The sequence below is a fragment of the Spodoptera frugiperda genome, chromosome 20 (genome assembly GCF_023101765.2).
Source record: "Spodoptera frugiperda isolate SF20-4 chromosome 20, AGI-APGP_CSIRO_Sfru_2.0, whole genome shotgun sequence".
NCBI lineage: Eukaryota > Metazoa > Arthropoda > Insecta > Lepidoptera > Noctuidae > Spodoptera > Spodoptera frugiperda.
In genome coordinates this window covers 13751449-13763795 of record NC_064231.1, presented here as the reverse complement: position 1 = coordinate 13763795, position 12347 = coordinate 13751449, and the positions used below count along the sequence as shown (strand labels likewise).

The window sequence follows — 12347 nt, the reverse complement described above, 5'->3', positions numbered from 1 at the left end:
TGTACCAGAAAAGTTTCACATCGTAAATGTAGATATTTCATGAAAACAGAAGTAATTCGAGAAATCAAAGGAAGGATATCGCAAATATAAAAGTGATTCCTAATGTTTAAGTATTTTATTGTAGGATACAATATTTATTTAAACTGACTTACATAGGTACATTTCATACATATACGTAAGATATACGCAATCATACATATACAATGTTGTTTTAATTGTAATCAATAGTGCCAAATGCATGAATATGGAGGGAGCAAAAATAGTCGATCTGGTCGTAGATCTTAGTCGCCGGTATCGTGTGGCGAAACTATTAAATACGTATACATATTTTGATTACTAAATCTAGCTCAAAATATAGCTCTCTCATTAGGTCACAGAAGGTCTACTTAGGCATTTAGAGCAGGTAAACTAGAGCGGTCTAGTGCTTAGCGAAAGGCACATAGCTTGGAATCTACATTATACGGCCTGAGTGACCACCTAATTTGGCGCGATAAAATGTTGCTCTGCCAATTTTAGTGCGGGGTTTTGGAAGGTAATTTAATGCTCATTTGATGTGAAAATGTACGTTAATGTAGTTTTATTTAATGTGTGCAATTCTTTTCTTAATGTATTTCTGCATATTTTGTGGTCAGTTAAATTTCAAGGAGCATTTGATGTATGGTTTTGTAGAAAAGATAATTAAATGTCATTGAACTTTGACAGGAAATTTTGAAATATTTTTTACATCTGAAACTGTTTTAGTTATTTATTTTCATACAATATAGAAACAAACGTTGCACTATACTGTAATCTTACTGGACTCGTATATAATATAATGATACTACACATAGTTTTCTCTTCATTTTAATACCTTTCAGCACATCACTTAAAGCGGCATTTTAGCAGAACGTTACGAAAGCTAAATTTTCCCAGCCTTCGGACCCTACGAGACGAGTACCTACTAAAAGGTACTCACTTAGGTACACTTCTGTGAACTCTTATTGTGAAACTGTTGGCTCTTGGAGTAGGATTTCACCAATACTCGGTAATTGTTATAATTGCTCTTATGGCTTTTTGTTTATGACATTAACATACAAGGGTTATGTGGAGTCAGCATAGTAGAATACTTCCATTGAATTACATATTTGAAAGAAGAGATAGCAAGAGAGTGCTGCTTGCTAGTTTCTCAAAGAGTGCTTTTTTCTCAAAGTATTTTGAGAAACTGAAACCTTTTAAATTGCGATCTTTAACCAGCGGGTGCTAATAGTGAGTTGTAATGAACATAGTATAGAAAGAGATTGTCATGGGCTGCGCTGTATTGATGATCATAATGATGAATGAACAAGAAGTCTGTTGAAGAAACGAGAACATTACATATACCTATATTACCTATCGATTATTAAAAGACAAAAGTACCTTTTAAAAACAAAGTAACTTTTTACACTTATGAAAAAAAATGTGCGTGCTTAAATTATTACAATAAAATGGTCATGTTTCTGGCATTTTCATTGCGGTTCATCCTCTGTGGTTGTGCAACTATTGCGTAACCAATAGTCGAACAGTTGTGACCGCAGGGAACCGGTCCGGGCAACGGATCGAACCCGCACCGTTATCCTATGACCGCTGGTGCAAGGAGAGAGAACACAGAGTGCGATTTTTTACATTTGATGGGTCAACGTTTAGCCTCTATATCGTCTGATGGTAAGTGATGATGCGGCCTACGATAGAGCACGTCTGCCCATAAAAACCTATTATTTTTATTTTATGTTTATGTTTTATCTGAGATGCAATAAACAAAGCACTTGTTTTTAAGTTATTAAGTTTCCTTTGAAATATATTGATTTCTAGTAACTACAAGTGAATATCTTTCTCATCTTACTTCTAATTAATGAATTAGACACAAGATGAAAAAGATGTTTAATAAGCGACACACACTCTTGCCCTATAAACGTGACATTTTCGTCAATATTGAAACACCGCAATATTCTTCCAACTTGCACCATACAATCGTGACACAGCCTAGTTAAGAGGCGTGTGCCTGAAAAACCGTGAGATTACAAACAAACCGAGTATTTCACACGACTGTTGTTTACATAACATTATGTAACAACATGTAAATAAACTGTACTACGTTGGGTAATAAACTAAATTGTTTTAATAAATCTTTATTTATTTTACGGTCTCTTTGTTTTATGGAGTGCGAAGTGTTAGTTTTATTACTGAAAGTGCATAACACTTATGTACACACGTAATAAAAGATTACTACCGGTTTAGTTGAGAGCAGAGGGCTTCAATTCTGGTATTGAGCAATCTAGTCTGGATTTGAATTAAGTGTGGCCGGCCTCATATAGCTATTCGAAATATTGACGTGAAAGTGTTATTTTATAACCTATTTACTGAAATAAATATCATTTATCATTTGTGGGAGAGCCATGTTTTAGCACAACCGGAGTGATACCACAGGCTTACAGAAAATCAATGTGACCGTCCGTCCGACTATTGCATTGTTTTGTCGGCCCCAAATCCCCAATAATTCTGAAATTCCAAAACTCGCCTCTGGTGTTTCGGGTGTCCATGGGCAGCGTCAATTGCTTACCATCAGGTGATTCGTCTGCTCGTATACCGACCTATCCAATTTAAAAAAATGTAGTCATAGAAAGGCAGTAAGTATATTCCCTATATTATAAAACTTAAACTTAAAACACAGGGCGAAAAACTGTATAAGTACTTCTACCTTTTTATTTCGTTAACGGGGAGAAGTTACTCCTAGCCAGCTTTTAAAGGAATATAAGGCGCGATGTTAGTACAGGTACGTAATAAAGGTTTTTGTCTACAGGACTAAATAGAGGAGGATAATAAAAACCATTGTTGTTCAAAGTATACAAAGGTGTAACACCCACTACAGTCGCTATTAAATAACTACACCTGTGTGTGGGTAGAACTATTAGCATGACATAAGGAGTATCCGAATTCCTAAACTAATTGATTTTTGAACAACATCTCGTCACGTTTGTTATGTTATTGTTATTTATATGATGTATTATACCTACGATCCATATTTTATGTTAAAAACATATGATCGTAGGTATAATATTAGTCTATTTATAATTCTCTACGGAGTGATTAAGTCGTTGTTTAAGTGTAACAAGATTATAACTGTAGTTATGTATATAAATATAAAATTCTCCATTTATTTACTGTATATAACAAAAGAGATTTTCATAAAGAAACATCAGCGCAAAATAAGTTCTGTATCATCAAAAAAATAGGCAAATATGTGAATTATATTACCTTTTTGGCACTTGCGTAAACATACTCGCAATTCCTAAATCCTAATTGCCGTAATGTGTACCTCTGCCTACCCCTTCGAGGATAAAAGGCGTGACGATACAATATACATAATAACATCAAACAACTGGTTATCACAAGGTAATATCGACTGCTACGTAATTGCTCGTTCAACATCGAATAAAATTTCTCTAGCGTGTGGTCGGTGAAACCCGGCCGCAACTCATGCGCAGCTTACATCAATAAAAACGAGATTAGAAATTCATATTCGATGAAAAAGTCAGGAAAGATGACCGCAGTGTATGTTTAATTGATGTTTTCTTTGTAATTTGTAAACAAATGTTTGTGGTTTAAGTGACGGTGATGTTGAAATAATAGTGGTTTTAGTTATGGCTAATTGACTATGAATATTTAATAGAAAAAGAGATTGTTTTGATCAAAATCAAGAGAATTGGTAGTATCTTCAAGTATTTCAGAAACCATAAACTAGTAACTAAACTGTCTGTTTAATAAACTTTTGCTATAATCGTAACGCAACGTATATTATTCGATACCATCTTTAATTTGCGAAATGTAGCAAATTTTTATACAAATACTCATTTTTTTGAAGTTTAAATAAACGCAGGTAAAAAAAATGTTTATTTTTAAACGGACATTACGACAAACATTTTAGTAATAAGCTGTTATTTTCGCAAAACTAAAAATAAATGGCTATAAGTAAACAAACGAATCTTTATAAAGCGGATTACACACGGTACTTTCTCTGCGGTGTGTCAAGGTCTAATGTATTCAGTTACACTTATTGTTTTAATCGCTGAGCCGTGAGAGTAGGCTTTAATGCCAGTGATGACATTGAAGCGTATGTGTACATACGGCAACACCTCGAGTTATACAAACCAGTATAAACTGACCGCTAAATGTGTGAGAAGTTCATACAAAGGTAGATCATGATATACTGGTTTGTTTAGCTTTATGTGTAGTATACTTAGCCAATATTACAATGGTAGGCTTTTTGAAACCTCGTACCTACTTTACGCCTTTGTAAGCCTAAGGGAACGCTCATTTGTATTGACAAAGCAACGCTCAATAGAGTTGCGATAGTACGCAAGTTTGAACAAAAGGAAAATTGTGCTTAAAGAGAAAATTGTAATTAGTTCAAGTATTGTAATTAGGTTCGTAGTTTGGTTTTTGGATGGAGGTTTCGAAATACACAATGATTAGTGTAGGCGGAATTCATTAATGACGAGGAGTATGTTGATTGTCATGAAAGAACATGATTAAATTGAAAATTAAGCATTGTAACTATGAATGATAGAAATAATGAGACGAAGAAGTGAGATTGAGAAGAGACGTTTTTTATGGAATAAGAGGCAAACAAGCAAACGGGTCACCTTATGGTAAGCAAACAGAACGTGGACTAACAGAAGGTGGAACATTATGGTAAGCAAACTACTTATGGATACCCGTAATACCAGAACGTCTATGAGTGTATGTCTAGTTATAGTTATTAAGTCCTGTCTTCGAAAAAATCCGAGAAGTCGGTGTTTATAGGTCTTCCTACAAGTTAATATCATTATAATCTGCTTATCCTTTAGAATAATAAAACAATGATTAGCACACAATAACAATTTGTCATTTATAACATCATCATGCATAATAAAGACATCCGCACCGATATCAATTTAAATGCACTTTATATAAAGTCACTTTTCCGTTGGTAACATATGGATATATTTTTGAACAAAATCATCATCTTCCTCTACATTGCACGTCTCAGTACTTAGTGGGTGAAGGTTCGTTGTAGTGAAGCTACTTGATTGCCTGCAATTATTTCTATTGTGGTCATCATGCGATCTGTCGTTTATAGTCACCAGTAATTGTGGTCGGATGTCTCGTCTGATGACTTCTTGTAATCACACGTCTTGAAGGTTTTAGGATATTGTTGTTGACAATGCGACGGACAGACAGTACTCGGTTATTTGGTTTTAATTGTTTGTACTTCAATGTTGTGTTGAAACATCCGATTTAGAGTCGTTGATCGTTGTCTTTGTTATTGCTTTGTAAAGGAAATGGAAATTATGTACAATTTTGAACGACTGTTCTGGTGGTATGTTTAACTTAGGGTCTAAACTAATGTTAATTAGACATTTTGTCTTTAAAGTCTAGAACCTTACAATTTACTACATCATTACACTCAACCTACTTTCTTATCCTAGATCCATAATGAAAAACGACTTTAACGCAAAATTTCGTGTCCATTGCAGGCGGTGGTAGACGGACGACAACGCAGAGCAGTACAAACGCAACGAGGGACTCGCAGCTGCTCTCCCTGCTCGCCGCGCGAAGGCGACAGCTTCTCAACGATAGACTGGCGACGCATATCAATGCAATAGCGTCATTAGCACATAAGGCTAACAAGTATGTATTGTCTATACTGTATAGTGAAGGGACTGTGAAGTGGGCTACTTTAGCTATATAAGGCTGGAATCAGAATGGCAGATTGATGAATGTCTCACTCGTTTCTCAAACTAATTATGTTAAGACCTTTTGAATTGATTGAAGAAACTTGCGTGGCATAAATATTTCCAAATTTAGAAGTTAATTCAAGTTTCATTTAGATAGTTCATTTATTTCGTTTTTGGAAATAATTATAATATTTAATTGTTTGTATAATTTAATTTCAGAACCAACACAACATTCGCCCAGTTAGAAGTACGAGACTCAAATAACTCTATAGTGAAGAGGATAACGTTTGAGAATTCGAGTAATGAACCTCCGTCGACACTGAGGCTCGTAACCTCTGATGGTTCGAAAGAAATTCGACAAGACGTAAAACCACACGAAATAAGACATCTCTTCGTACCCAGGGTGTATCAGGACACGAAGAGTAGAGCAGGTTTTATGAATAACAGAAGAAGAGAGGGAATCAACAAGTCTGCAACAATACCTGAACGTCCCGAAATCACAGAAAGTAGCATAGTATACGTCCCACCTGAAAAGTACGAAAACCTGGACAAAGATGTCGAGTTAGATCCCGAAGAAGAATTCCAAGTGGATGAATCAAATCATGGTCTGTATCTCCTCAACTATTCAGATACAGAGAATGTAACACAAACCCCGAACGTTAATACAACCGTCAGCGATGTAAAAAATAATGGTACTACGATCGAAACTACAACACAACCTAACGATTCTTCCAAAGATGAAACATCTGAGAAACCTGTTGAAAAGGAATCGGAAGAAAAACAAGAAACTAACATTATTGCCAACAGTACTGAGAGTAAAAACACAAAGTTAATAAAAGTCGAGAATGAAAAGGAAAATCTTACACGGTTTATGACTGATGAAATTTACAACCATTTTAGACCACTTGAAACAGAGTTACCTGTTGAAGAAATGGCCCCTTTCAAATATTTCGGCCAAAAACTAGGCGGGCCGGCTATAAGTGATAATCTGACTAACTCACCAACACTATCAGCGTCCACAAAATCTGTGAATTTTATTGTAGCACCATTAGAGAAGAGAAAGTTTAATTCAAGATATTCAGCTACAGAAAAATATAAGAACACTAGTGTAGATGAAGAAGAAATTAATGAAGATATGGATGTATCAGTCGTTAAAAATGTTATAGAGAAAAATAAAGTTAGAAATACCGTCAAAGGGCCAGCTCCAGCACGCCATGTTGGATTAGTCAATGCTTATAGAAAGTTTTCGACAACTGTACCACCAACTACAAAATCACCTAATATTGCACAGTTAAATGTTACTGAGCCCATAGTCCAACATTCTACGCCTAGTATTATAGATAAAAACAAAGATAGTAATAAGTTAAACAGTACTGCAATCAATAAAGACACAACACTAAAACTCAATAGTACTAGCATAACAAAAGAAAACCCATCAAATAAAACTATAACGACTCCCACTTCACCAAGAAATTTTACCAGAAATTATTCCAATATTAGGCGACGGCCACTAAGAGTGACACCAGCCAGTACTGAAATAACTCCAGTACTAACCACAGTGGTAATCAATGCAACTACAACTGAAAAGGCATCCACGTCTGTTTATACAGCTGTTGTTACATCAGTGTCTATTACTTCTTCCATGAAGGGTCAGAATAAAACAGATGGAACTTTAAAAGAAGAAGATAATACTACGATATCAGATATATCAGAAGTAAATAATGGTACTATACCAAAAGCTATCACTATTAATGAAACCGAAAGTACTACAGTCATGCCTTCAAGTTTCAGACCTAAACACATAATTCGAATTAGAACAACTACAACTGAAAACCCGAATCCTACACCTATTACGGCATCTCCTGTAGCCAGTGAATTATCTACTAAGAATGTACCGCTTATCAAAAATGAAACTGAATCAAAGATATCTGAAAGATTGGCAAGTTTATTCCGACAGAGAAATATCGAAAATGCGACTAACTCGACTAGAACTAATAAGCACAGGAGAAGGCGTCCTACGACGACTACTTCTACAACTACTTCGACTACGACTCCAGAACCAATATTACCTGCAGCTGAGAGAGCTGCGGAGTCTCCTATTTCTACCACTCCATCAACGCCAGCCTATGCTAGTTTCCTCACCTCAACGCTGCCTTCAACCACAACAGCTTTCAAACCATTTGTGGTCACTTCTCGAACATCATCTGAATCGAGTTCCAAACCAGTTTTAGTTCCAAGCAGTACTACTAGAAATGACAAAAATGTTAACAAAACTGCTGGTGAAGGAATTGAAGTACCTGCATCACAAAATGAGGAGGTGGTTATAGAGGCTGAGAAAACGTATACCGCGTCATATGTTTTGGCTGGTTTAGGATTTTTACCTGTAGCAGCAATAGTAGCTTTTGTTCTTAGAAGTATATTGAATAAGAAAACCAAAGAAATTGATACGGAGTACGAGGGGTACTTCGAAGATGGAGATATTAAGAAGGAGTCACCTATCACTCCTGTGGCTAGGCCTCCACTGCCCACACCGACGAAGCCTGATCAGAAATGGGAGTTCCCAAGAAACAAGTTGCGACTTCAAACATTATTAGGACAGGGGAACTTTGGTCAGGTGAGTTACGAAACCAACATTAATCATTCTACCAATTTGCTATAAAATACTATTTACACCAATAAAAACATATCATTCTGGTTTTCATTAATTAAAACCACTTCCTAAATGATAGTATTTTTTCTTAACTCTATGATAATTAATATTTTCAGGTATGGAAAGCTGAAGCAGATGATCTAAACGGGCACGACGGACTGACGCGGCTAGTTGCAGTCAAAAGCATTAAAGAAACAGCCTCGCAGAAGGAGAAGCAGGAACTTCTCCACGAGATATACATCATGCAGAAGATAGGAACACATCCTAACGTTGTAACCTTACTTGCCTGTTGTACTGAACTAGGTAAGTTTAACTTTAACAATAATGTAATATTATCTAAGTTAGTGAGAATATACTCATTGATTGATTAATGACAAGAATGGACATGGACTGCTTCGTTGGTTTTTATATTTTCTTAGCGTGAGGTCTAGAATTGTCTCCGATACTCTTCATCTATATTCAAGAGATTTAACTGCCGCACTCAGAGACATTTAATAATTACTTAAACTATTTCTTAATAACGACTCTGTTCCTAAAACAATTGCTAAGGACTAGCCTAAGTTACCATTAAATGACTCTGAGTACAGCAGTAAGTAAAAAATGGGTTGAATAATGAGAATAAAACCTATTATGTGTGAACTTGTGCTCTGACTAACCTATGTGAATTAAAAGCCCTAATATTATGTTCTTATATTATCTGTGATAATACTTACTTTCCATGTTAACTTTCCAGAGCCCTATCTTCTGATAATGGAGTATGTGATGTGCGGCAAACTGCTGACATACCTGCGCGAGCGGCGGTCTCGGCCTGACCGGTTCAGTGGCAGTGGAGCGCTCACGTCCAGGGACCTCACCGTCTTCGCTTACTGCGTGGCGAGAGGAATGGACTATATTGCTTCTAAGGGGTAAGAAACGATTTTTTTTTAAAAGCGTTGCCCCATATTAGGATTTTCTTTTTCTCCTGTGTCGTGGGTGCGTTTACAAACATACAAGTTCACATACACATTACACCCAGATCCGAATTAACAATTTGTGGATCACATAAAGAATCCGTGTGGAAATCGAACTCGCTACACGTTGCACGGCAGCCAGTTGCCCAGCCACAGCGCCAACTGTGCAGTCAAAACTGGTCAAATATGGAACTGGTGTAGTAATATTCAATTAATGAGTACTTTAAAATGTACATTATTTAGAAGAATGGCTGCTAATTTAGCTGTGTTTATAATTCCAGATTGTGCACCGGGACCTGGCAGCACGTAACGTGTTGGTGGACCACAACAAGCTGTGTAAGATTGCAGACTTCGGCATGTCGCGGTGTGCAGGCTCTGGTGCCAGGCAAGCACGAGGCGCGCTGCCCGTGCGCTGGATGGCGCCCGAAGCTCTTCTCTACAACGTGCACAGCCACCAGACTGATGTCTGGGCCTTTGGCATACTGCTGTGGGAGATCGTCACGCTGGGTCAGTTTATTCATTACGTGTAAAATGATCACTTAGATAGAAGAAAAGAAATAATATCAGATTAATTTATTGAACTCTTTGTTGGTTTAAAAAGTAGCATCATGGTAAAAAGGAAGATATCCTATTCTTACTAAATAACGTAAGAGTTCGAACATTAAGCAATTCTCACCCTTGTCTTGTATTTCCAGGTTCAACGCCATACGCAGCGATGTCAGGCCGTGAGGTGTTAGCCGCAGTCACAGAAGGCTACAGGCTGGAGCGGCCTCCACACTGCAAACCGCAGCTGTACCGCGCCATGCACTCGTGCTGGCATGCAGACCCATCCCAAAGACCCACCTTCGCAGCCCTGAAGTCTCAGCTTGCAGAGCTCCTCGACAATGAACCTTCAGAAGGAAACTACGTAGACCTGGACTCCTTTTACCAAGAGTCCTCGGTTTACAGCGACCCGTCGGCCATTATTAATGATGATGAAGGTCTTTCGGCAGAATATGATCGGGAGAGGCGGTGCTTTAGAGAGTGAGTACTTTTAGTAGGAGGATATTGACAGACGAGATGATCAGATATATGTAATTTTAATATGATTGTCGCCCTTCTTTTAATTTGCTTTATAACATTACGTCGATTATGGGCAAATATTTTTTAATTTTCATTTCATGGTTAACAAAAATATTCAATTCATAAATTGTAATCCCTAGGCTCAGCACCGGCCCAGCGAAATTTGAGAATCGAGCGTTCAACTTCCGCGATGAAGAGCTACGAAACAAATTCGGCATCGGCACACCGCGGATGGGAGGCTTCGGGATCAGGGACGTTCCTTTCAACGACAGGAACTTCTCCGACGGCGAGTTTAACGAACGAAACTTCCCGAAAGAAAATTTCAGTGATACGAATTTCACTGAACGTAAGGATGGGAAACTATCGACTTCTAGTTTTCATCGAGAGAGGGAGCGAGAGAGGGAGAACCCTTTGGTCAGTAGGAACAGCTTTAATGGCTTTCCCAGAGTAGGTACTAGGGATAGGGACAACCACTTCCAAATGGCTCCTGACGGGAGAAATAAGAGGGTGTCAGAATTTGAATGTGATATTTGAACGCGTCGCCAAGATTGCACTTGTTTGCTGCATGGTAGCATCGAGTGAATCATTGTGGTTTTAGCGTTATCTGTTGGAGATATTATGGGCATAACTAAGTATTAGTTTCAAAGTGGGGAGGTAACAGAAATTTGATTACTGTGATCTATGTATGTACATTTGTATATGGTAGGTGAATTTGATTCGACGTAAGAATGCGTCAGTTTTATATATTTTGGTACATTTTTATATAATTGATTGGGGTATGATTCTTTGAATTTTATAGAAGACTAAGTTGTGCCTACAATATCTCGTGACGTCACATTCCGACTAATTCAGTAGAACTCGACTGAAAATGTAATTAATTTGTGTGTTTATACTTTAGGCATAGTCCGCCAAACACTAGCACTGATTTGACAGACACTGTAATATTGCACTAGTGTGGAATCATGACATAACAAGTTAGAATTTCATAGAGAATGAAATTTCATAACTTGACAACTATGTTTATAATTGTAAATAATTTGTTAATTTATAACAGTATTTTTATATAAGTGTATGCCGTGGTTTCTATGAATATCGTGTAAATAAAAACTGTTATGTATGTTGTCTATGTATACGTGTTACAGGTGGATAGTTTATGTACACTTCGCAATTGATACAGATTATATCGTTCTCAGCTGTCTTACTGCCGTACTCAGAGACAATGATTATTGCTTAAATCTATTCCTTAGTAACGATTTTGTGCGTAGGACTGGATTATGTAACCATTAAATGACTCTGAGTGCGGCGGGTAATCACGACAGTTAATGTTTTAAAAAATGTAGTTCCAATATGAATTGCATAAAAGTGTTTGAACTAAGTTTTCTTTCCATTTTTTCAAGAGATTTGATAATAACTTAATATTTTGATGTTTTAAGTATCAAATGTTTAAACAAAGTTGGATCATATGGTGCTACACATTATATTACGGACATATTGTAAATATCAGATGTTATATTACAGAGTGTTTTTATTTTTTTATATTTTATGTTATTTACTCACAGTTTTCTGTTTCTCTACTCCAGATGTCGCTGTCTAGTCTCAAAAATTGTATGATTGTATGATAGTATTGGTTATAGTAAGATTTGATTGTATTTTAAGGTTAAAAAGAATTATTTTATTATAAATAAATATTAAAATGTATTGAAAAATTTACTTGTTGTTTTAATAAATAATTACTCTCAAGAAAAAATATTATCAGGAGGCGAGGCAAAAAATTAAATCATTAATTTTCATTTTAGTGAGGATAGTTTGTTGCTTCATATTCCATAATTTAATTTTGGTCTAGTAATTATTGTAAATAAAAATATGAAACTCAATTGTATTTTACCCAACCTTGGAATCAAAGCTGAATTTTCCAATTATAAGGGTGCTTTTCCCTCAGAAATGTTCTATGCT

At 36.4% G+C, this 12347-nt stretch overlaps 1 protein-coding gene across 1 annotated transcript in view; it reads left to right on the top strand.

The window, feature by feature from the left end:
• Positions 1-12104, top strand: part of LOC118282258 (uncharacterized) — a 118380-nt gene extending 106276 nt beyond the window's left edge. The window contains exons 2-8 of the mRNA XM_050701090.1: positions 5532-5685; positions 5952-8346; positions 8499-8685; positions 9116-9288; positions 9614-9839; positions 10028-10355; positions 10535-12104. Of these exons, the coding sequence (XP_050557047.1) occupies positions 5532-5685; positions 5952-8346; positions 8499-8685; positions 9116-9288; positions 9614-9839; positions 10028-10355; positions 10535-10928 (3857 nt within the window). The 3' untranslated portion in view covers positions 10929-12104. The remainder of the gene's footprint in view (positions 1-5531; positions 5686-5951; positions 8347-8498; positions 8686-9115; positions 9289-9613; positions 9840-10027; positions 10356-10534) is intronic.
• The last annotated feature ends 243 nt before the right edge of the window (positions 12105-12347 follow it).